The sequence below is a fragment of the Acartia tonsa genome, chromosome 1, assembly GCF_053477335.1.
Source record: "Acartia tonsa isolate MP-2025a chromosome 1, ASM5347733v1, whole genome shotgun sequence".
NCBI lineage: Eukaryota > Metazoa > Arthropoda > Copepoda > Calanoida > Acartiidae > Acartia > Acartia tonsa.
In genome coordinates, this window is record NC_137260.1 from 61,293,922 (window position 1) to 61,320,449 (window position 26,528).

General features: G+C 33.7%; 1 protein-coding gene across 1 annotated transcript in view; it reads right to left on the reverse strand.

Annotated features, from left to right (window-relative positions):
* The window catches only part of LOC145328340 (uncharacterized), a 38,805-nt gene that overhangs the window by 5,664 nt on the left and 6,613 nt on the right, over positions 1-26,528 (reverse strand). Inside the window, exons 5-27 of the mRNA XM_080171972.1 lie at positions 25,161-25,216; positions 20,681-20,968; positions 20,269-20,482; positions 19,807-19,892; positions 17,103-19,078; positions 16,147-16,684; positions 15,300-15,512; positions 14,611-14,723; positions 14,059-14,263; positions 13,084-13,196; positions 11,954-12,002; positions 9,344-9,508; positions 8,830-8,984; positions 8,070-8,158; positions 7,328-7,449; positions 6,942-7,076; positions 6,399-6,493; positions 6,148-6,277; positions 3,810-3,985; positions 2,674-2,779; positions 2,320-2,430; positions 1,706-1,803; positions 919-1,036 (exon numbers count right to left, since the gene is read on the reverse strand). Coding sequence (XP_080028098.1) covers positions 919-1,036; positions 1,706-1,803; positions 2,320-2,430; positions 2,674-2,779; positions 3,810-3,985; positions 6,148-6,277; positions 6,399-6,493; positions 6,942-7,076; positions 7,328-7,449; positions 8,070-8,158; positions 8,830-8,984; positions 9,344-9,508; positions 11,954-12,002; positions 13,084-13,196; positions 14,059-14,263; positions 14,611-14,723; positions 15,300-15,512; positions 16,147-16,684; positions 17,103-19,078; positions 19,807-19,892; positions 20,269-20,482; positions 20,681-20,968; positions 25,161-25,216 — 5,351 coding nt within the window. The remainder of the gene's footprint in view (positions 1-918; positions 1,037-1,705; positions 1,804-2,319; positions 2,431-2,673; positions 2,780-3,809; positions 3,986-6,147; positions 6,278-6,398; positions 6,494-6,941; positions 7,077-7,327; positions 7,450-8,069; positions 8,159-8,829; positions 8,985-9,343; positions 9,509-11,953; positions 12,003-13,083; positions 13,197-14,058; positions 14,264-14,610; positions 14,724-15,299; positions 15,513-16,146; positions 16,685-17,102; positions 19,079-19,806; positions 19,893-20,268; positions 20,483-20,680; positions 20,969-25,160; positions 25,217-26,528) is intronic.

Sequence of the window (26,528 nt, forward strand, 5' to 3'; positions counted from 1 at the left end):
GGGTGAGTATTCATCCTCTTATCCTTTTTCCTTATGTTGTGTTTGCAACAAAGTCTGAAAAGTTTCTCATTCAAAAGTAGAGATAAACTAAAACAAACTTTTTAAAAATCTTCCTTTACACAATTTTCTTTCATGATATTTTGACCTATTTGGAAATAGAACTGTCCAAGAGTTAATTTTATCTGTCTGTCAAAATATTTTCTCATGAATGAATATGTATCTATGCCAGAAAAGTAGTGTACAAAAATGGAGATAATATTACATGGATCTTACACCAGAAGTTCTTGTCCTTTAATAAAGGGAAAAACACAGCAGGCTAAAATAACAATTACCCTTCCACCCCCTTTACTCTCTCCACCCTTATTGGATGAATAAACTGACAAATAAACGAGTTAGCAAGTTAAATCTTTTTCCTTATTGTAAATAATCTTCACGTATATTCTACATACATTTGTGCAACATTAAACAAAATAGGTTAGTACCTACCAATACCTTTGGTTTTCATGCCAAATCTTTTGGAATTAACGATGATATTTAATAATGGAATTTAAAGGTGTAGTTGCACTAAATGCATTTGAACTTGAATTTTTTTTCCTGTTTATAGTTTAAACTACATTTATAAGGAAAATATTTGAAAGAATTTCAATTTCTTATCGTGTAGTTTCAAAAATATTAAGACTGGAAAATCGTATTCTTGTGATATATGCAATTTATATGGCTGGCTTATTTTTAAAAAAAAAACAACATGACGACTAATTTAGAGATGTTTAATTGTTTGTTATTTATTGTAATACAAAACTATATATAAAATGTTTAATGGAGTTATTAAACTTACTTATGTTTGAAATAATTTTCTAAAATGCGCTTCATACAACTATTCCTTTGTTAAAAATGTAAATAAAAAAAGTTTATGTTTACCTGTTGAGCAGAAGGCATAATTGGTTGTTCTGCACCTGCAGTACTCCATTCTCTAAAACCCTGTTGAACAGAAATGGTTGGCAAAATTGGTTCTGCCCCATCTGTAGCACTCCATTCCCTAAAATTAAAATAAACGAATACATAAAAGTAACATGATCTCTATAACCGCTGGACCGAAATGGTTTTAAAGTGAAGCTTCTTACAAGTCCATGAAAAGATTATAACTATTTTGGAGGAGTGTTCTCCATTTAAAGTTCACTAAAATTGAAAGTAGAGGGTTGAATTACCCCCTGTCCTCTAGCATAAAAGCCTTGTCCTTATATAAAAACAGTATGTCTGTATGTCTTCCAAACACTGAACCAACATAGTTAAATTCAATTTAGTTAGATATATTCCAACTGAAACACGTGGACGTTTTTAACCAAAGTGAGACAGTTTCTCCGCCATGAACTATTCAAATACCCTTGTTGTTAATACTAACAGCGCCGTTGTGCAGGGGGGGGGGGGGGGAGGGGACATTGAGCTGTTGATTACCCTAGTACTCAAAGTTTTAGAATAACAGTTTCTTATTCGTTATTTTAACATTAAGGGACTTTTATTGAACTTTGATAAGTTGGTACATTAAGTTGAGTGTACAAACATTTCAACTACTAATTGTAATCTACAGAATAGGGTAATTTTGAGTATCAACATTAGGGATGTACATCAATTAAACGGCCATTGTGTTGTCCATTTAGATCCCTAAGGGGCGTTGTGGCAGCGTCTTTGTCCTTGATTATTATCTAACCTGAGAAGTCTGGCATAAACCCTGTCAGCTCGTCTTTTCTCTCTCCAGTGAATTGAAATGCGGCATTTGCGCATCTCAGACATGTTAAACACAACATCCTAGAGAAAACAAAAATCTATTTCTCATTTTAATTCGTTAGAACTGTTGTCAAAACAGAAAAAAAAGTAAATATTTAAAAATTTCCTAGATACATTTCAACTGATAAAAAAATGCTGTTTGGGTGTCATTTTCAATACTTTTTTATCTCAATTTTCTAAAGACCAATACTTATAACCCTTTTAATTTGTTAGGTAGGTGCAACATATTTGTTTTTAGTGGAATATTTTAAAGGGGAAGTTGGACGAAGTGCATTTAAGCTTAAATTTATTAAACTGCATAATTTTTTCTCTTCATAAGTTTAAACTACATCTATAGGACATATAATATTTGAAAAAATTTGATATTCTACCAGGTAGTTTTAAAAATATCTAGACTTGAAATTAATTTTTTTTGTACATATGCAACATAAATGGCTGTCCTGTTTTCACAAAAACAGCATGATGACTGTCAAGCCGTTATCAAGATCCTAAGTAACACACACCTATCCCACATTCATATATATCTATACTACCAACCTGATCAGTGTTATCATGGTGTTTAGAATGTGACTCCAAGTTGTAGGTATTGAAGTTTGAGCATATGATAATATCTATACATCTAATACACCGAAAACTTACACTTGGGAACTGAATGATTTACTTGTGTAAATAAAATTTCAATTGTTTTTATAGGGAAATGTTTTAATCACTCTTATTTTTTGTTAGGTTTGTTGTTGGTTTAAATTCAGTCTTTGTAAATTGCTACCAGAAAAAAAAGTTAAATACAAAGAAATATACAATGAAATGACAAGAGGGGTATGAAAAAAATGTTATACAAAGGACGAAAATCAATTAAAATCTTTGGATAATTGAACGTTTTTACACAAGTTCCTTTTTTGAATCAGAATGAACTTGTTGTGAGTGAGATATGGCTTGAGATAAGGTCATTATGGTTTGCTCGGGGCAGCTCAAACAGTCAAAACTGTTTGTCGTTACTCTAAATAAAAAAAAATCACATCATTAAAAGAAAAGATTTTCTACATTTAGGGTTGGTCCAACTGTACGTTTTCAAAAAATCTTATCTTTGATTAAAACATCTAATGTTCTATGGATTTCAATTTTGTGATTCCTGTAGCAGTTAGGTACAATTTAGAAAGCGTAGCAATACTGTATTCAATACCAGAAAGCCCGTATGCTCATTTTAAACATGATGATTTTTGGCTTCATTTACTAAGTATATTTGCGATTACTTTTATTTAATGAAATCTTCCAATTTTTAACATTTACAAAACGGCCTGCTTTATTGCATCAAGATCCATGACAGATCTATATAGGAAATAAACGTCTATAAATGAGCTCGAGTCTTCCAATGGTTAAGTGTTTAAAACTCATAGTGCTCCAATAATCCTCATTAAACTCTCATTGACCAAAGCGATAGGACCTTTATTCTATTTGTTTATGGAATGAATTAAGTTTTTCACTTCATGTAGATATTTGAATTACATTGAAGTATTTAAACCTTATTTCACAAATAAAAAATATTCGTTCATAAAAGAGTAGGTAAATCTAAGAAAACAGTATTTTAAAAGAATTCGATTGTGGCGACACTTCCTTTGTGTTAAAATATTAAAACTAAAATTTTAATCATATTAACCCTTTGGTGATGGTAATGTGAAAAAAAATATAATTGAAAAAATCTTTTTAAAATCATTTAAATTAATAAATATTTACTTCTTTCTTTTAGATAGTAATGGCGGGGGAGGAAAATAGATTTATTGAGAAATAGATAATAGATTTGTACTTATAGAAAACTAGCCAATAGCGATATAGTTATATTGAGCCAACTCTAGTAAAGAATATTCTATACCTATGATTTAGTCATCTTAGTCAATAATTTTTTAAATATGGATTCCTTTGACAATTATGTATGTTATAAGCAAATAAACTCTATAATCTAGTCTACAATCCATTCTCAAGGGAAGAAAGATTCATATTATTTATCCTCTAAGATCTATTTAAGTTCTTACCTCATATGACTATGTTCCCTGAGGATGGAATCAAGCTCTTTTCTATCATAAAACTTCAGGGTCTTTGTGATAAAGAATGGGCGCTGCCACAGCTCTGACTTGAGCCTGTTGTCTGGATGACTGGGCTTACACTGGTTCATATGGGTGGCTACTGAGTCCACGTGGGGAATAGACACCTGTATAGTGAGGGATACACATAAATATAGAACAATCAAATACATTATTAACGCCACTTTATATCTAACAAATATGCTATCATGTTTTATCGTCATTCTAATTTATTTCATGCTTATGCCACATAAAAATCCTTCTCATTTTATGTGAAATAGTTAAATTTTCATTCTAGTGTTGTCATTTTATAGGGAGGAAAAGAGGATGGGAGAAGCTTTGACTCATTCGTGAAAACCGATGATTATAGGCTTTATCTTTAGTTAGAGGATAGGTTATTAGTATTATATAAGTTTACTTATATATAAGATGATCTTTTCTAAAATTTAATAGTTTTAATAGGCATCTAGGTTAAGGTACTGCAGGTCTCCAGTCCCTCCCTCTTTCTTCACAGTTATGGAATCTCGACGACAAAGATTTTTTTATCCAATCTTGACAAGTAAGGTATTTTTGGAAAGAGGAATATATATAGAAAACGCCTATGAAAATTATAAAATCCGCAGAAATCAAATTTGCAAGTTATTTGCAAAAATCTGCAATGTTAATTTGCAAAATTAATTTCATGCCTTAAATGACTTATTTAAAAAGAAATCTTTTTATGAAATGTGTTTATCTATAAGTTTAGAACATACATAAGGCAAAAAAATTTCTTTAGTGTTACTTTTTTTACCTTTTATATGAAAAAAGCAGTTTCTCACATTTTATGATAAAAAAAAGGTATAGGAACAAAAAATATGTTTTTTCTTGATGTAAACACAATAATTGGCATAAAATCTATCATCCTAAATGTAAAAATCAGATATAGAATCCTTTTTAGAGCAAAAATAGTGCAAAAAGTAACCAAGACATTTTTGCAAAGTATGAAAATCTGAAAAAAATTGTTCTTTTTGATTTTAAAATACATATCAGATAAATGTTTATAAAATTAGTGATCAAAAACTATAAAACAAGTTATAACTTTTTCAACCCTATCATTGATTAAAATGCACTTTTAGGTTTACTTATTACCAAAGTAGCACATAAAAACTCTTTTTATTAAGTTATTAAACAAAATAAATTCAAATCAACAATTAGGCGTTTTTTATAATGCAGTAGACCATTTTGTAGTTGTTTTTTTGGCATTTATTTTGTTTAATCACATCATAAAAAGAGTTTTTATGTACTAATTCGGTAATTCTTAAACCTAAAATTGCAATTTAATCAATGACAGTGTTGAAAAAACTTATAACATGTTTTATAGTTTTTAATCACTAATTTTATATACATTTATCTGATATGTATATCAAAAGCAAAAAGAACTATTTTCTTCAGATTTTCATACTTTGCAAAAATGTCTTGGTTGCTTTTTGCACTATATTAGCTCTAAAAAGGATTCTATATCTGATTTTTACATTTAGGATGATAGATTTTATGCCAATTATTGTGTTTACATCAAGAAAAAACATATTTTTTGTTCCTATACCTTTTTTTATCATAAAATGTGAGAAACTGCTTTTTTCATATATAAGGTGAAAAAAGTAACACTAAAGAAATTTTTTTTGCCTTAATTATGTTCTAAACTTATAAATAAACACATTTCATAAAAAGATTTTTTTCTAAATAAGTCATTTAAGGCATGAAATTAATTTTGCAAATTAGCATTGCAGATTTTTGCAAATAACTTGCAAATATGATTTCTTCGGATTTTCTAATTTTCATAGGCGTTTTCTATATATATTCCTCTTTCCAAAAATACCTCACTTGTCAAGATTGGATAAAAAAATCTTTGTCGCTGAGATTCCATAACTGTGTCTTTAGAATCAAGTTTCTAATATAACCAGAGACAAAAGAGATTTTCATTGATTTAAATCGTGATATGTTATTTTATTTATCCTCTAACTGTTAATGCTTGTCACCTAAGTACTAAGTACTTATTAATGTTAAAAAGTGTGTCAACAGATTCCCCTAAGTTTTAGTATAAAGTTTTCTTCTTCGTTGGCTCAACAACTTTGGGGACATTAATGAATTTTGATTGGCCTGTTCTCTAAGTTGAGTGTTCAAACGTTTCAATCTCTAATTTTACCACAGAAGGGGTAATTTTGTGTACAATCATTGGCGAGTAAATAAATTGTCTTATCCCTTTAGATCCCTGGTCAACGAACCAAAAAAAAGTGAAATATTGAAATCTTACCTTGCAAGCAAAGCAGAAAGCAATGGAGAATGTAAAATTAAGCTGAGGATCTTCAGACAGGGGAAAATGTTGAGGACCAACCAGCTGCTGAATCACTATGTCAAACACACAGGCAGATACTTTCCTCAAGCTAATGTTATAAATCAATTATAATTTCTATATTATTTCTACATTTAATAATTTGCACAGTTAGGACTTTTCAGAGAAGGGTCATGCAATCAAAGGATTGGTTGTCTGATAAGTGTTGATACCATAGGCGATTGAGCGCGTTATATTGCAATTTAAAATGCAGAGTATGTTCAAAGGTGACGTGGAGAGGACTTGAACCCGAAGCGACACCACGCCACTAGAGTCAATAGTCAATCTTATTTCCACAAGATTAAATAGTTTCAAAACAACAATAGTTTTTTACCAAGATGGTAGATAAACGAGTGTTGGCTTACAAGTTTCATCTTTTATTATTTTAATCATTTTATAAAACATTTTTTTCCAGTATGGCTTTGAAACCGAATAATATCCGCTGAATTAGAACCGGTTCTCAGCCATATTGAAAAATCATGTATTTATCTTTTTATAAACAACTTTCCACGAATATTAAAATAAAAATCATAAGATAACAATCTCATAATTTTTCATTCCGCGGAAAGCTGTTTATAATACGATGGATAGACCAATAAATAATGTACCAACGTTCAAAGTTATTACATTCTTCATCTATTCAGATAAAAATATAATGGGCAGGGAAATTCCCTTCCTTAAACCAATCTTTGAATCAATAAAAGTGTACATTTTACATCAAGATTTATAATTGAAAAATTCCTTGGATGAGTGGTCATGATCTGTAGTGCAAACATGTATGTTTCTCTTGGTAACATCTCAGTAGGTTGAAACTCGTATTTAGAGCAGAAATCTTCAAAGTAGTCCAAAACCTAGATAATTAGACATAAATATAAAGAAATTGTATTTAATTAAATCATTATTTTCTAGTCGATAGGAGCATTATTATCTTATTATTTAAGATTAAATAAATTATCAAAGAATTAACCATTTAGTAATTTTAAATTCATTTAATTTAAAAGTTGATCAAAGAAAAATATATGTAGGTATAATGTATATTTTTTTCCCACTGTATGTAAAAAATTAGAGAAAAATCGACTCTAGATAAGTTGAAATTTCATACCAGCATTTTCTCTTGATGGTCTGCAGTCTTGATATGATCAAATGATGCCGTAGTAGGACACACACAACACAGTGACTTCTCTTCTTCTTTAACCGCAATGGAGTACACGTTTCCAAGATGTTCTAAACAAACATAGTTATTGAAAATTTATCATGAAATTAAACCAGTTGTTTACCCTCAATTCGGCAAATGGAAACAAATCAGGTATATTATAATATAAACATACTATACATTTCTATATAAAATACCAGTGGCTGCGCCCCTAGTATTTAGGGGACTCTGCATTCTAAGGAGTAGAAAGGGGGCAAAAAAAAAATGCTTAAAACCATTCCGTGACCTCTGTGAAGCTTTCCTGTTTAAAGAATACATCAATCAGTTTCGTAGTTATTGAAATCTTAAGCTTCAGACAAAAAACCTTAGTACTTTATATAAATGAATATATTTTCTTTATTTGCTATCAAACACTTTAATTTAGTCCAAAGTACACAAATTAAAGGATCTAAATGGATACGATAATGGACGATAAAATTATGTTCATCCCCAATGTTGAACAAAATTACCCTTTCTGTTTATAAAATAATCAGTTAAATAGTCTTATTTTGAACTAACCAAGGAAGCTTTAATAAAAAGTACTCAAAGTTCTGTGTCAACGAATTAGAAAAAGTGGTTATAAAACATTGGGTACCTGCGTAATTTACAGTCCCTACTACCTACAGATAAAATTAAAGAATCCAACACACACCTTTAGTTCTCTTGTGTTGTTCAGATCTAGCTTTAAACAACTCTAAACTTCCGCTGTCTGATGTTACATTCATGTTCAATGTATTACATCTAAAACAAATAATAAGTAGGGTTGTGCCGGATATCCGGCCATTCTCAATATCCAGCCGGATACCGGATATCTAAACTTTCCGGATGCCGGATATCAGACTGATTTATAATGCCGGATATCCGGAAATTTGCCGGATATCGAACGTTGGCCAGATATCCGGCATTATAAATCAGCCGGATATCCGGTATCCAGCCCAACCCTAATAATAAGGTTAATATCTTTTGAAGCATGACTGATTCAGACAGATAAAACTATGCGCATATGTCATAAGAATATTTACTGAAAATCCTAGCTGTTTGTCTTCAAAAACTGCCGAGAAAATCACATTTACCCCATAGCTTAGACTCAGAGTTTTACAACAGAGTTCATTATTTTTATACGATATAATTGTCCTAGTAGTGATGGACAATTGACAATAAAGGGATAGTTGCATGAAGTGCATTTCAAAAAAATGATTGCAAGCATAAGTTACAAGAATACCTTATACCATATGTAGTTATGTAATAAAATAAATAATAAACAATCAAGCACCACTAAAAAAACCGACATGCTGTTTATGTGAAAATAAGACAGCCATATAAGTTGCATATATTATTTTCAAGTCTTGATATAATTCATATTCCAATGTTTTTCATCTATGTCTTGTGCTAAAGCTATTAAAAGATTTTACCTGGCACATATGATGTTTGCAGGATTTTGTCGTGTATGGTACAGCATAATATGTTCCTCCGTCCTCTCTACACTTTGGAACACCGCCTTCCCGGAGAAACATTTAGAACAGGATAGAAAACAACCAGAGGTCTTTGGACTGCGGAATATTTTAGCCTAAACATAAAATTCATGTAAATAAAAAGTCAAAATCAACAGGATGTCGGTCGGTCTGGATGTATATATGAATGTCCGCTATGATCTCGTAAACAGATCATGGTCTAATTTTTTAACAATCTCAAGATAAGATTTACTTTGTATCAGTGAAGGTTTCAAACTATTCGGGGCAAGGTTGGCAAAAATCTGGTTTTTTTCTAGAAAAGGTCGCGGACAATTGAAAAGTTAGGTTTTAACCGTTTAAATCGTTAAATCAACACCTCAATAAAATATTTCTTGATTTCTTTGGATGAGCTTCATTATATTGTAATGCCGCAGATGTAAAAATTTTAAGATTTCGAGTTAAATAATAAAACTACCTGGGGAATCTTCAGCCGCTCAACCACTTTGATGATAACAGGGTGCTCAGATATTAAATTGCCAATGTTATCTGAGTTGTGAATAATATTCATGATGCTGATGAACTTGCCCAGATGCTGTTTAGTTATGTTGGAAGACATTGGCAGCCCAAGAAATGTGAAAATCTAAACAATATACGGTTATAGTCCTTTTCATGGCAACGCCTCTTAAGGGGCGTTTCTTCATATTTTCACACTAGCTTTTCCTCTATTTCTAGCATCTGTGGGGGGCTCTAACCCTGCGGGGCAATCACCTAACTTAATATAACACAACCTAACCTAAAATAACCTATCAAAAGCCATTGTGAAAATACGACAAAACGCCCCTTAAGAGGCGTTGTCGAAAAAGACTATACCCCAATATCCTAATAGTAAAAAGTAGTGAAGTCTTTTATCTGAAGCTAAGTTTTTAATTTATTACAACTGAATTAGTTACTTAAGTTCTCATTTTTAGAAAAAAAAACTATTTAAATTTTAGATTTTAAGCCTTAGGATTGTTTTAGGCTTTTTTCATGCAATATTCTTAACAAATTAAATACAAAGCCCCTATATGATAGCCGCTAGTAAGCAAGTAAGAAACGAAATAGCAGGTTTTTTTCAAAAACTTTTCAAACTAATTCCTGTTAAAACAATCTGAAATGGCCAAGACTCAATTATGCATTAGAAGCTCGCAACGCACATAAACGCGCAATAAAGACCGATTCTAAGCGTATTTTCTCTAAATGCACTGGCTCGCTGTGGACTTTTTTAAAGCTTTGCTACGATATAGGAGCGAAGGATGCATTAAACTCAAAGCAAAGATTTGATGTGAAACATAACAAATCTTATATTTCTTTATGATATGACATGCGATAATAGTTTAACGAGAGAAAAAGATTTTAAGCAACTTACAGCAATGATTCTAAATATTTTTGTGTGTAAATATACTAGGGTTATGTTTGATATAGTTATACCAACTAAAAAAATAACATGCGAAAACATAATCAAATGCTGTAAATTACGAAAGTACACTAATAAAACTATTTACAATATTACAAGTTACCATCCCTTTTTCTAAATTAAAATTTTTCATTCAAAAAGTTTACTTTTGTGTCACAGCAGTTTGAACTCAACAAAACATTTGATGGTATATTGATATATAGCCAAAAAATGCCTAACATTTCAAAGGTTTTTTTCATATAAAACCATTGTGAAACTTATTTTTTTTAAAATTTTTATTTAAACTTAATATGACGATTAGGTATTAAATAGGGTTGGGCCGGATACTTTTTTGGCCGGATACCGGATATCCAGCTGATTTCAAACGCCGGATATCCGGTAACCGGCCGGGTATCCGGCTAACGCCGGATATCCGGCAAATATCCGGTTATCCGGTCAAATTACCGGATATCCGACCGGATAACCGGCCAAATTACCAGATACTAAAGTAGCAAAAAAAAATTTCTTCAGAAATCTTTTATAAATTTACATAAAGTTAAACTTGTTCAGAAAAAATGTTCTTCTAGCTTCAATAATAAGAAAATTATAGCCATTTAAAATTTTAACAAGGATGACAACATCCATAAGTAGCGAAGCACAAAATTTCGTGAATGGGACTGACGGTCATTGTTGTTTTTTCAAACGACGGGAAATTTAATATTGATATCTTTAACTGAAAAATTTTTGAAAATCGATTAATAAAGATATGGGGGAAAGTGTAAAAAATATAAAAATAGCCAAAAACCTGCAAAAAGACAGTCTGACCGTCATTGTTGATTTCTTCAATTGACCGGAAATTTAATTTTTATATCTTTAACTGAAAAAATTTTGAAAATCGGTCCATAAACACCAAAGATATGGGGGAAAATGTAAAAAATATAAAAATAGCTATAAACCTGCAAAAAGGCAGTCTGACCGTCATTGTTGTTTTCTTCAAACGATGGGAAATTTAATTTTGATATCTTTAACTGAAAAAAGTTTGAAAATCGGACCATAAACACCAAAGATACGGGGGAAAATGTAAAAAATATAAAAATAGCCAAAAACCTGCAAAAAGGCAGTCTGACCGTCATTGTTGGGTCTCTGAACGACGGAAAATTTAATTTTGATATCTATAACTGAAAAATTTTTGAAAATCGAACCATAAACACCAAAGATATGAGGAAAAATGTGGAAAATAAAAAAATAGCCTAAAACCTGCTAAAAAGCCGTCCGACCGCCATTGATGTTTTATAGTTAATTGTGCTCCTTAATGATGGGAATGTTGTCAAAAAATTTCAGCTTTCTATCTTTTATAGGGGCTGAGTAAATCCCATTTCCCCCATAGCGTTACGGACTGACGGACGGACAAAGTGAATTAAAGAGTAGCTTCGCTACTAAAAAGCAGAGATTTTTGGTGTAAAGTATAAAAAATTATAGAGCCGGATATCCGGCCGGATAGTTTCAATATCCGGTATCCGGCCGGATATTGAAAATGGCCGGATATCCGGCCCAACCCTAGTATTAAACATAACCCTAGTACATTCACCAAAAAATATTTAGAATCACTTGCTCTCTCGTTCGTGCATTCTCCTCTTTAGATTAAAAATTAACCTCAAAAAGCGGACAGTCTTGAATGGATATATTTTGAGATTCACACCTCCTAAAATACAGTAAAGTAAAAATGCTGTATTAGAATATTTATTTATCGCAATGTAGGTATTATAGACAGCTTCCCCCGTCTTCCCAAACTGTTAAAAATATCATGTTTTTGTTTAAGTATTCGTGAAAAATTATCTGTAATATTATGCTAAACATGATTTTTCAGGATGGCTGAGTACTGGTTATTTTCCTACGGATATTAATCGGTTTTGAAGCAGAGCTATACTGGAAAAGTCTTGAATAAATGTTGTAAATGTATTAGAAAAATATTGTCGTGCTCATAACAAACAAATTTTTTTCCTTTCCTACTGTTTCGACTTATCCCTCTGAGACCACTGTAATTCAAACGATATTAAATGTACATTGGACAATTTGTGCTGTTTATCTATAATACAAAGTAGCTTGATGTCTGTCCGTCCGTCCGTCTGTCTATTAAGGTCTTGTTAACCACTGAACTGATTGGATTCTACTCATCAGGGAATATACCTACAGGTCTCGTGGTGGTTTTAGGCTATTTCCTTTGGGGTTGAGACACCCCAAACTCACTAAAAACCAATAAAATCCCCCACCCCAATTTTTTCTATACAGAAACCACATATAAAGCGCACAACACAGAGTAATTTGACAAAGAATAACTTTCTTGAAAATATCTATAGCTCTGAGAAAAATTCTATATGGAAGAGTTGACTTCCCCTTACCTAGAGGCTAAATTAATATACAACCCCCGAGAAAATGAACAAAATTACCCCTTATGAAATTACAAAGGATGGGAAAATGTTATAATAAAACATTGGATACTAGTGTAATTATCAGTCCAAATATCCCCTCCCTCCCTGAGTTTATTATTGAAAGATTTCTATTTAAAAGTGAATTATAGTTTAGGATCATGGAAAGAAAACGAAGTAACGGGTTCACAGTAGATTTTAGGTTAGATTTTAGTTATTTCAGGTTAGGTAAATGTTAATGATTACCCCGTAGGGTTAGAGCCCCCCCCCCCCCAGGGGCTATAAATAAGATAAAGGCTTGTGTGAAAATACGACGAAACCCGCTACTTCGTTTTCTTTCCATGATCCATAGTTTACCCTTTAAACTTTGCCAGGACAGGATGAGCAATATCAAAATCTTGAAAAATCTCCATTTCTTCCAGCTTGGACACTTTCAGGATTTTATTGTCAATTATTATATAGTTCAACACCTAAAAAATCATAAACTTATCGTTTTCTGAATTAGCAAAATACGTATAAACATTTTAGTCAGTGGGATTCTCCTTCGTTTTTTATGTTATCATCTAGTGAATCCAGATCATCATCTGGTTGTAATGGGATGCGATACTCTAACACCCAAGGATATTAAGTTAAATACCATTCAACCGACAACCAATCTTTTGATTGCACGTCTTTTTTCTGCGAAGTACTAATTGTGCATGAAATAAATTACGCCTGTTTATCGGCCAAGGCATTCCCCTACTCTTAACTATTTATGTCGCGCACCTGACATAGCAGCAGTAGGTACCATAATTAAAGTCTTTAAGTGACGCTGTGTAAGGCCGAGATTCGAACCTATCACCTTAACAACAACAAGCGATTACGCTCGCGGGTAAAAAAAGATAAAAGTCATGGTACATCACATAGTATGTTGAATAGCGTTCTTTGTATGGATTGATAAGGGAGGGGGGGGGGGGGGGGGAAAGTTTGTACACTATTACATAAACAGTGTGCTCTGAAGCTTCTATACAAGATAGAGCTCTGAAACTTTTTTCTATGGGTCAGTCTAGAAATATTATAACTGCAAAACTTGGAATTTTTTTATTTGCCGGTTCGGCGGATGACTGGTAGCCGCCAAACCGCCGCCAGGTTTAATTTTTAGCTATACTCGTGAATTTTCAACATGTAGGTAATCTTGTTATTTTTTATGTTTTTTTTTGATTAATTATGAGAAATATATCAACAGCAACAAAAACTGTCGAGCTGCAAACTTTCAGAGCTGTAGCTTGTATAAGGGCTTCAGGGCACACTGTTTACGTGAAAGTGTACAAACTCCCCCTTAATCTTACAAACCTTTTCAGCTTGTTGAAGACGCTTGGATAATTGAATTCTATCCAGGCTGACGAGATAAACCAGGAAAGCTTTGAAGCCATTGTAAGGCATGATGTAGTTATCACACTTAATGAGGTGATTAAAAGTCAGGTCATCATGGTTGGTAGTCGTTGTACTAGTTAATCTTGGAGGTACAAATTCTATGTCTGGACTTGTACTGTTGGTTCTGATCAGTAAGCATGTTTAGAAAAATTTTCTCGTATTCATTCGAAAAAGATTAATATCCGGTGGATTAGAAGATGCATTTTATATACGCGGAAAGCTGTTTATGTTTATGAGAAAAGGTAAAAATGAGTTGAGAGCGAGGACGACATAGATTTTTTTAGGTCGGGGGAGTGGGGATCATCCAATTTTAAACGTCTCTGGTTCAGAGCCATATAACGGTTGATAACTCACGGGAAAATGGGAAATAGGAGAGAATGAATATGGGTTAAAGTCCATTTAATCGCTTCAAATACAGTTCCACAAATCAATATCAACGTTTTTTAATTATTTTATAACAACAATGCTTTCCTATTCCGATTCTGTGGTGTCGAGTTTGAGCTTGGGCGCTTAGGGCTGTCAGATACTTCTATTATTTCACAGGAATCACCATCATTACTACAATCAGAGGATTGCTGGCTCCCCTATAACAATGAATAATCATTTCTGGTGCAGTGCTTTAATAATAAATACTATGATAAAACTAAAAACGCACCCTCTCTCCCCCCGCCCCACTCGATTTCAATATAAAGGGAGAGGTAGGTTGTGCTAAAATTCCGTAAAGGTGTCTTATTAGTTATTATCAACCCATTTTAAAGTAAATCTACTTCTAAAGATAACGTTATAACCTAGATTCATTGCGTATCGCGCCTATTTGTTCTAGGAATCACCATTTAAATTTAATTAAAATAATCAATCAATGCTTCTTTTAAATCACTGATACTACTCAAAGGGTTTGAAATCAATAGAAAGATTCTAACATGCCTAAATAACCACTTAACTATCAAGTAAGGTCGGAAGCGATACATTCCTAATATAAAAAGTAGTAAGCTTTTTTTGTCTGTAGCGTAGGATCTTGCTAACCGCTGAACAAAGAAGCTTCTTAAAGGTCCAGGGAAAGTTTTTAACTATTTTGGAGGAGGGTATATCTCACATTAATTAACCCTAGAGGCTTCTAGGGTCGTAGCCGCTAGTGAATGAAAAAAAGTATTATGCCATACCTTATTAAAAATAACGTTCATCTGGTGCGAGAACTTCTTGAAATCCGGATCCATGAGCGGGTCCAATAGCCTGATAGTGGCTGTATTACCAATATGATACAGGTATAGTTTACACACGGTTCTACTGTGAACTTTCACCAGATGGTCCTCAGTCAGGGGGCCCTTATTACACAGGCAAGTATTCAGACTTCCAGGGCTATATTGTTTTTTCATCTAAAAATATGTAAAGAATAAAATTTCATCTCTATTGCAATCTGGCTTTATGAAAGCTTTCAAAGAGAGTGACACATCCATCAATTCCGTAATGAAAAATCTGGATCAAAAGTCAGAATTCAATTAAGTGGTTTTGGACTCCAAGTAAGATTAACTCTCATTCATTTACTTATTCAGAATATTTCACTTTTATCTATAAAATAATCTATATTTTTGCATTGCATTAAAGAGAAGAGTAAAAAGAAAAATTGAAGAATTACTTTCTGTTAAGTTGACAGTTTTTATTTTATTTTTCGTGGACAATTTCTATACAAATATATTTATCATTATGTCTCAGAGTCGGTTTTAATTAAGCGGATATAAACACAATTAGTACATAGCCGTTACACTTAGGAAATCATAATAGTTGTTTATCGCATCGTATTAAGACAGTTTTCTGCGAATAATAATATGAAAAAATATAAGATTCAAACCAGCTTTGTTAGCCCAAAAGTCCGAAGTGGTTTAAATTTAAAGATTTTTGTTTTAAAATTCGTGGATATTTATCTATAAATAATTTTTCAGTATGGCTGAGAAACGGTTCTTATCCAACGGATATTAATCGGTTTCTAAGCCATACTGGAAAGTAGATTACCTCTCGAAAAGTCAATAACACCACATCCAGAAACTTTTCAATTTGAACATCCACACTTTTTAGATGTACCAGATGCTGACAAACATGATGACAGTATGACAGCTGAAGCCTGGGACTATCATCCTGGATTGGGAATCTTTGCTGGCAAAACATGCAGGACAGCTGGACCAACTTGAAACATTTCCACAGCATATGATCAGTCTTGTAGTGAGTTAACATCTCACAAAAATTTCCATTAAATCCATTACAACAAGGACAAGCATATGTCTGGTCAGGCTCAAACTTGCCTAAATCCAAGTGTGCCGGCTCCCAGGAGATACCGAGGTCTTGGCACAGTCGGTGCGTCACCTGGCCGTTGGTGTAACATTTGTCTTCGTGCAGAGGCAGGTAGGTATCCATGACTGGCTGCTGACAGTTAGAACAAGGTGCAGTCTTATTAATTATACTTTGATTCTTAAAAAATAGACTTTTATTTTGTAAATCCTGAACATCCCAGCCTTTGGCGACACTCTCCTTGTGGAAAATTGTATGAACATTCCTAGAAAAATTAAATTAAATAATTAAGATTTTATATTTCAAATTTTAAATTAAAAATATAATATAAAATGTTTTTTGATGAGGAATAAACCTTTTTCGTATTCATTCGAAACTGGTGGATTAGAACCGGTTATCATCCATAAAAAACTATATCTAGCATAGTTTTCTACGAATATAAAAATGTACAATCATAAGATGACAACCAGTTTTTTTTGTCCGCGCTTTCGGCATCTTGGGACTAAAAAAACTGGTTTTAATCTTATAATTGTACTTTTTATATCCGCGGAAAGCTGTTTATAATACGATGCGAAAAATAACTATTCTTTTTTATGCAGCTTAAATTCATCTTTGATAAACCACCAAACTAACCAATAAATATGACTTGTTATATAATAGCTTTGCTACAAAAAAAAACATACCTATGATGTAGAGCATAGTGCTGTAATAATATCTCATCATTAATAAACAATGGAAAGTTGCAGTCTTTAACAAAACAAAAATTTGTGACCGTTGACTTTGGCCTCAGCACTTCTAGTTCCATCTGATTCTTCACATTGAAGTAGAGATGATTCATCAACAGATGCATGGCAAGATTCTTCAGTGAAAATGCAATTTTGCAATTCTCATAGGGACAAATAAACTGATTGGTTGGTTGATTTTCAACTTGTGCCCTTACATCGTCAATTACCTCATACGGTGTTTTGTTTTGTAAATTAGGTGGATTTTCAACTTGGGTACTTGGATTGTTTTGCATATTTGGTGGATTTTCCACGTGTGTATTTAGATTGTTTAGTATATTTGGTCGATTTTCCACCTGTGCATTTACAATGTTTTGTATATTTACTTGATTGTACAGTTGACTTTGACTTTGCTGAGTGATATCTGAATTTTCTGGTGCTGAAGATGTGCTTGGTCTTTTAACTGGTACTTTTTTAAATTTCAAAACTCTAAATTTTCCACCAACACCTTTTTGAACTTGAACATTTGGCAACTTCTGCTTAACAACAGCAGGGTTTAAACTCTTTTTTGGCTGGGTGGGATTTACTATGACTGATGGTTGCTGGTTAGGATTTATTATGACAGGAGGTTGCTGGGTGGAATTTACTATGACTGGTGGTTGCTGGTTAGGATTCATTATGACAGGAGGTTGCTGGGTGGAATTTACTATGACTGGTGGTTGCTGGTTAGGATTCATTATGACAGGAGGTTGCTGGGTGGAATTTACTATGACTGGTGGTTGCTGGTTAGGATTTTTTATGACAGGAGGTTGCTGGTTGGAATTTACTATGACGGGTGGTAACATTTGATACACTACATTCTCATATGTAATTATACTTTGAACTTGTGAAGTTATGGGAGGGTTTGCCTGTGACTGACTAGCCACTGGTATTATAAAAGATTGCTGGCTCACTGCGGGTCGTGGCGACTGTTTACAAATCTTAGCAATTGGCACATTTCTGGCTTTTTCTGATGTCAATATATTTGTCACGTGGGTGTCTATCCATGCAACAATGTTTTCTGTATTATAATCCCTGGTAAATGATAAATTCTGAACCTCTCGAAAGATATGGAGAAAGTTTGGGGAAACGTGAGTAAAAACATCAAGCGGTTGTGTCATGTTATCTGGTGCTAAGGCCGCACAGGCCAGGTAAAACGGTACAAGCTTAAACATGACAGATCCAGGCAAGCTAGTTAAATACTTACTATACTCTTTAAAATCATCCTTTATTTCCGGTAGTCGTTGCGACCACTCCTGTCCTAACTGAGTGAGGCTGGTATGAAAACAATATCCGTCTTCATTAACAAACTTGTTGCAAAAATACTTTCCATTGTTTGAGATTTCTGCACTGATTGTATTAAACCTTTCATCTGATAAGACAAAGCTTGTTCTCATCTTCATGGAATATTCAATATCTCCCATGGTCTTGGGTAGTAATGCATTAAGAAGCTGGTTTCCAATTGTGAGCAAAAGGTATTGTGCATTAGTATTATTGGGCTTGAATTCCCCCGTTGCTAGCTGCCAATCCACAGCATTCTGGGACAATTTGTCATGGTCCTCCACCGATACAAATAGTCTGCATTTGATCAGAGTTCGCGTTGACAGGGCTGTGTGGCAGTAGTAATAATTCTTATTTGACGCGTCTTCTAAGATGAGATACCTAAACTGGGACTCGATGGTGTACCAGGGAAAGGAGGCATTTATGGAGGGTGGTGAGGGGCGTGATGTCATGGCGGGTGCTGCGGGGCGTGTAGTCATGGCGGGTACCGAGGGGCGTGGAGTCAAAGAGGGTATTGTGGGGCGTGGAGTCACTTCAGATAAACTTGTCACGGGTAAAGGATTCAATTGTAATAAATTTGGTGTCATTGTGGTGGAAGCTATGAGGTATTGCTTGCCCTAGAAAAAAAATTAATTTCAATTCAAGTGTTTACATTTTAAATGTATTAAGATTATTTTTTTTAATGAATATATTATGCCTATTCTTTGTCAAATTACTCTGTCAAAATGAACCCCATGTTGTTCGCAGTACTGGTTTTTGTTAACAAAAAATAAAAATTGAGGTGGGATTTCTATTTTATTTCTTGGGGGGTGGGGGTGTCCCGTCCCTGAAGATGACAGCGAAGTCGGTTCAGCAATTACTTATTGCTTACAAAAATAGAAATTTTTTTTTGATGGGGTGTTATTTTTTTTGGGGAGAGTTAGGGGTGTCCCACCACCACAGGACCGTAGGTATAATCCCTGAAGAGTAGAGACCATTCGGTTCAGCGGTAAATGAGATCTTAAGCTTCAGACGGACAGACGCACGGAAAGACATCAAGCTACTTTGTATTATAGATTTAAATATATTTCTTAGAAATGGAGCAAGTTAATAGCAAATATACTTTTATAAGGCGCAGCTAAAGCAAACTAACCAAAAAAAATCATACTAGAGTTATATTGTTAAAATAAACTAAGCTAAATTACGAAATAATATTTGATTCTTTAAGAAGCTATGAGGGCAAAAATGATTGAGTTGACGAATTTTACGTCTTGATTATTTACCATTTGGTGTACAAACAAACATACATACTATTACTTCAGAGTAGTTGCACTATAAAAACAATTGTGAAGAATAATTTTCTTACCAGATGAGGGGCAGTAACATTTTGTGATGGTTTTGCCATACTCACAATAGGAATGCTTGTAGACATTCTCACAATAGGTCCTATACCTTAATAAAAAAATATATTGCATAACTAAAAAGTAAGCCAAAACAGAAAACCCGACACCCTTTCCCTTTATTTTGAAAAGGGGGACTGAGGAATTAATTTTTCAACAGGTAACGCAGGGTTAAATCATCCCGCATAGTTCAGGCATTATAAAAAAAATTACTCCTCCCTTATTTTTATTTTTGGCGGGGGGGGGGGGAGGGGTTGTTGTTGTTATGTGCTTGCTAAGCACTTTGAGGAAAAGTACAAAATATAGATTTTCTTACACTCAGATGACTTAAGCCAAAAATAAGTCAACAAATCGGAAAAAGAATATAAAGAAAAATTAAGACGTACGGCCATCATCTATTTACAAATCAGCTGTACTACTTTCAATACCTGATTGGAAATGAATGGATGGGGCTGATGATGCACCTTGATGGGCCAAATTATCCTGCTGTTCTTGTGTTTCATTGTTAAGCTCGATAGTTTCATGCTCTTGTGTGGATTCTTGATGTATATTTTCTCCAAAATCTTTAGCAGGATCTCTGGCAATACTGGAGATTTTAAGCATTCCAATCCGAGGCCCTGACACTCCAGATTTTTGCTTACCCTACAAATTTAACATCTTTTTTACAGAAGAAATTAAACACACAAAAAATGTATTAAAAAACATTCTCTTAAAATCATCTATTCTATAATTATATTGCTTGTTAATTTATTTCAATGGTAAGTGGGTTAAATTAACACTGTATCAAACCATCAACGGACAAAAAGAAACTTTTAAAAGATTCGCTGCTAAAATAATAACCTGTGTTGTAAGATCAATATCATTTCCTTCCCCAGAAAAATCATCATCATCGTCCAGATTGAGTGGATCTGGACCTATGAATGCTTCAGGCTCCTCGTCCCAGGTAACATCAGTTATCTCAACCATTTCTGGGCAATGATCTGGAACTATGAATGTTGATGTATCCACTTCATAAGCCTTTTCCCAAGTTGCACTGCTTATCGGAACAACTTCAGTACCCTTCCATTTAAAATCTTTCATCATGTTCGGGCTTGTTACAACTTTAATAATTTTGGATCGGTGAATTTCCTAAAAAATAGGCTTATTAGTCCCATATGTTACTTAAGAGCTCTTGTTGTTTTCTCGTGTGTACAGATTAAATTATTGAGATGTAAAAATTTGAAGTACTTGATAATTATAATTTTACTATCTGACCAAAAACCTAAGAACTGTAAGCGATGAACCATTTTAGTAGCAAAGATACTCTATACCAACAGCCTAGGGTCTGCTATGCGTCACGTGACATCAATCGTTCAGGGAGTATACAAAGTGAATAGTAGCTTACGCAATAATCCGTAAAATTGTTAGCAAGCTTTCAGTCAAATGCGCTTATTAAGTCTAACTATTCTTAGTGTTGACCAAACGCATGATATAAGGGGGGGGGGGGAAAGTTTTGCCACTTTCGCTTACTCCGTGATTATTGGGCTAGGTATTAAAAGTTTACTTTTGGGTAGTAGCTCACGTATTTTTAATCATTTTTTGGATAACCCCACCCCCTAGCCCCCCGGGGCTCAAAAACCATCTAAAAATGAACCTAACCTTAATTTTCTCAGGAACAATTTGACCAATAGAGATGATTTTTTAAACTTAAGCTTTTATGCGTGTAAACTAACTTCTAGTTTATAAGTCATCCCCCTGCCGCCAACCCCTAGCCCTAGCTCCGGGGCTCCAAAAAACCCTAAAAATGAACCAAACCTTAATTTTCTCAGGAACCATTTGACCAATAGACATGATTTTTTATACTTAAGCTTTTATGCGTGTAAACTAATTTCTAGTTTAGAAGTCACCCCCCTGCCGCCAACCCCTAGCCCTCCGGGGCTCCAAAAAACCCTAAATATGAACCTAACCTTAATTTTCTCAGGAACCATTTGACCAATAGAGATGATTTCTTAAACTTAGGCTTTTATGGTTATAATCTAACTTCTAGTTTAGAATCACCCCTCTGCCGCAAACCCCTAGCCCTCCGGGGCTCTAAAAAACCCTAAATATGAACCTAACCTTAATTTTCTCAGGAACCATTTGACCAATAGAGATGATTTCTTAAACTTAAGCTTTTATGGTTATAAACTAACTTTAAGTTTAGAAGTCAACCCCTTGTGCCAACCCCTAGCCCCCCGGGGCTAAAAAAAACCCTAAAAATGAACCTAACCTTAATTAAAATTTCTTATTTGAAGAGTTAGATTTACATTTATAAAACCAAATATGCTTATTTTTGGATGTTATTGACATATTTGCTGAAAAAATTAGAATCTGCAACCAGGTTCAGGTGCTGCAGGCCTCCAGGTCCACTCTGGAGACAGGTAAAATTAAAATTTCTTATTTGAAGAGTTAGAGGTACACTTATTAAACAAAATATGCTTTTTTTTGATGTTATTGACATATCTGCTGAAAAAATGAGAATCGGCCTCCAGGTTCAGGTACTGCAGGCCTCCAGGTCCACTCTGGAGACAGGTAAAAATTAAAATTTCTTATTTAAAGAGCTATAGGTACACTTATTAAACCAAATATGCTTCTTTTTGAATGTTATTGACATATCTGCTGAAAAAATTAGAATTGGCCTCCAGGTTCAGGTGCAGCAGGCCTCCAGGTCCACTCTGGAGACAGGTAAAAAATAAAATTTCTTATTTGAAGAGTTCGAGGTACACTTATTAAACCAAATATGCTTCTTTTTGAATGTTATTGACATATTTGCAGAAGAAATTAGAATCAGCCTCCAGGTTCAGGTGCTGCAGGCCTCCAGGTCCACTCTGGAGACAGGTAAAAATTTAAATTTCTTATTTGAAGAGTTAGAGGTACACTTATAAAAACCAAATATGCATCCTTTTGGATGTTATTGACATATCTGCTGAAAAAAATGAGCATCTGCCTCCAGGTTCAGGTACTGCAGGCCTCCAGTTCCACTCTGGAGACAGGTAAAAATTAAAATTTCTTATTTGAAGAGTTAGAGGTACACTTATTAAACCAAATATGCTTCTTTTTGGATGTTATTGACATATCTGCTGAAAAAATTAGAATTGGCCTCCAGGTTCAGGTGCAGCAGGCCTCCAGGTCCACTCTAGAGACAGGTAAAAATTAAAATTTCTTATTTGAAGAGTTAGAGGTCAACTTATAAAACAGAATATGGATCTTTTGGCTGTTATAACTATTTCTGGAGAAAAATATTAAATTGGCTCCAAGTTCAGATATTCACCTGGCCAGCCGCAACCAGCGGTCACCAAGACGCAGGTAAAAGTGTCCATATCAAAAAGTATCATTGAATATGATACCTAACATGTCTAAAAAAACAGCGAAAATATCTGAAAATACCCCCAAAAAGCCATCTGGAAGCCTGCAGTACCTGGAGGCCGATTTTATTTTTTTCTTTAACAATGGTAATATTATCCAACAAGATGCTTATTTTCTTGTGAATTGACCTCAAACTCTTAAATTAAGAATTTAAATTTTTTCATGTCTAGAGTTGAACTGGAGGCCTGCAGCACCTGAACTTGGAGGCCGATTTAAATTTTATCTTATGTTATTAACATCAAAAACAATGCATAGATTGTTTTATAAGTTAAAATCTAACTCTCCAAATAAGAAATTTTATTTTTACCTATCCAGTGTCCACCTGGAGGCCTGTAGGACCCGAACCTGGAGGCCGATTTCAATTTTTCAGCAGATATGTCAATAACATCCAAAAAGAAGCATATTTGGTAAAATAAGTGTACCTCTAACTATTCAAATAAGAAATTTTAATTTTCAGCGGTCGAGAGTGGACCTGGAGGCCTGCAGCACCTGAACCTGGAGGCCGATTCTAATTTTTTCATCAGATATGTCAATAAAATCCAAAAAGTAGCATATTTGTTTTAATAAGTGTACCTCTAACTCTTCAAATAAGAAATTATAATTTTTACCTGTCTCCAGAGTGGACCTGGAGGCCTGCAGCATCTGAACCTGGAGGCCGATTCTAATTTTTCAGCAGATATGTCTATAACATCAAAAAGATGCATATTTGGTTTAATAAGTGTACCTCTAACTCTTCAAATAAGAAGTTTTAATTTTTACCTGTCTCCAGAGTGGACCTGGAGGCCTGCAGCACCTGAACCTAGAGGCTGATTCTCATTTTTTCAGCAGATATGTCAATAACATCCAAAAAGATGCATATTTTGTTAATAAGTGTACCTCTAACTCTTCAAATAAGAAATTTTAATTTTACCTGTCTCCAGAATTGACCTGGAGGCCTGCAGCACCTGAACCTGGAGGCAGATTCTAATTTTTTCAGCAAATATGTCAATAACATCCATAAATAAGCATATTTGGTTTAATAAGTGTACATCTAACTCTTCAAATAAGAAATTTAAATTAAGGTTAGGTTCATTTTTAGGGTTTTTTTGAGCCCCGGGGGGCTAAAGGTTGGCGGCAGGGGGGTCTTCTAAACTTAAAGTTAGTTTATAACCATAAAAGCCTAAGTTTAAGAAATCATCTCTATTAGTCAAGTGGTTCCTGAGAAAATTAAGGTTAGGTTCATTTTTAGGGTTTTTTGGAGCACCGGAGGGCTAGGGGTTGGCGGCAGGGGGATGGCTTCTAAACTAGAAGTTAGTTTATAACCATAAAAGCTTAAGTTTTAAAAATCATGTCTATTGGTCAAATGGTTCCTGAGAAAATTAAGGTTAGGTTCATTTTTAGGGTTTTTTTTGAAGCCCCGGAGGGCTAGGGGTTGAGGCAGGGGGGTGACTTCTAAACTAAAAGTTAATTTACACGCATAAAAGCTTAAATTTAAAAAATCATCTCTATTGGTCAAATTGTTTCTGAGAAAATTAGGGTTAGGTTCATTTTTAGGGGGGTTTTGAGCCCCGGGGGGCTAGGGGGTGGGGTTATCCAAAAAATGATTAAAAATACGTGAGCTACTACCCAAAAGTAAACTTTTATCCCAAATAACCTATAGTCTAACTTAAATACCTAGCCCAATAATCACGGAGTAAGCGAAAGTGGCAAAACTCCCCCCCCCCCCCCCCCCCTTAAACTCATATTTAAAAACAGTTTGACCTAATATGCACATTTGACTGGAATCTCACAACTTTACGGATTATTGCGTAAGCTACTATTCCCTTTAACCATTATAAATATAAAAAGCAATCTAACTAGGTAATACATATCATATCTATTTAGTAATACTTCTCATTAAAAGCATTTATCTATCTCTTAAGTCCAACACATAATATATTTTCAACTTAAAACTTACTATAAATTGTCTATCTTTTCTTGAAATAAACAGGTCAGTATTGAAGGAGGCCTCTTCTGTAATAAAATATTGTTGTTTTAAGTTTATTTAATTCAATATTTTGATACCTCTTTTAAGTATTATTTAAGGAATAAAATGAAATTAATTTTGAAAGTCAAAGCATTAGAAAACAAGGATGACAACATCCATAAGTAGCGAAGCACAAAAATTGTGGATGGGAATACGTAGAAGTAGATTTAAAGTGTATTTATTCAAATCAAGAATAGATTTGTTGGAGAAAATAAACACGAAACCTTGTTTTATTTTGTATGATGAAGACGGTTAAAGTAAATTACATACTAGATGCACATAACAATGGAAAAAATATGTTGAAACTGTTAATGCAAAAAAGTTTTAAAATTGGACCAAAAATACCAAAGATATGGGGAAATATGTCAAACATATAAATATAGCCAAAAACCTGCTAAAAGTCAGTTTGGCCGCCATTGTTTCTTTTCTTAAAACGCCAGAAATTTAATTTTAATATCTTTAACTGAAAAATTTTTGAAAATTGGACCATAAACACCAAAGATATGGGTAAAAATGTGAAAAATATGAAAAATAGCTCAAAACCTGCAAAAAGGCAGTCTGACTGTCATTGTTGTTTTCTTCAAACGACAGGAAACTTAATTTTGATATCTTTAACTGAAAAAAATTTGAAAATCGGACCATAAACACCAAAGATATGGGGAAAATGTGAAAATATTAAAATAGCCAAAAACCTGCAAAAAGGCAGTCTGACTGTCATTGTTGTTTTCTTCAAATGACGGGAAATTTAATTTTGATATCTTCAACTGAAAATTTTTTGAAAATCGGACCATAAACACAAAAGATATGGGGAAAATTTGGAAAATATAAAAAATAGCCTAAAACCTGCTAAAAAGCAGTCCGATCGCCGTTGATGTTTTATAGTTAATTTTGCTCCTTAATGATGGGAATGTTGTCAAAAAATTTCAGCTCTCTATCTTTTATAGGAGCCGAGAAAATCACGTTTCCCCCAATTCATTAATTACGGACGGACAGACGGACGGACAGACGGACGGACGGACGGACATTGTGAATTATAGAGTAGCTTCGCTACTAAAAACACTAGATGGAGAAAGGGTTAAATAATTGTATCTCCCCATTGCAACCGCCTTATGCAACCTTTCTATTGAGCCATTGAAAATCAACTAATGGTGTCGCTTATATTAACACAGCCAAGTAGCAGAAAACAATTTAGAAGCAGACGAAAGAGGTCTGTGAAAAAGGAAGGGAGGTAGTTGTCTGTTTATACATCTATTCTATAGATCTGTTGTCAGAGCTACTAAAGTTTTGAAAATCTGATGA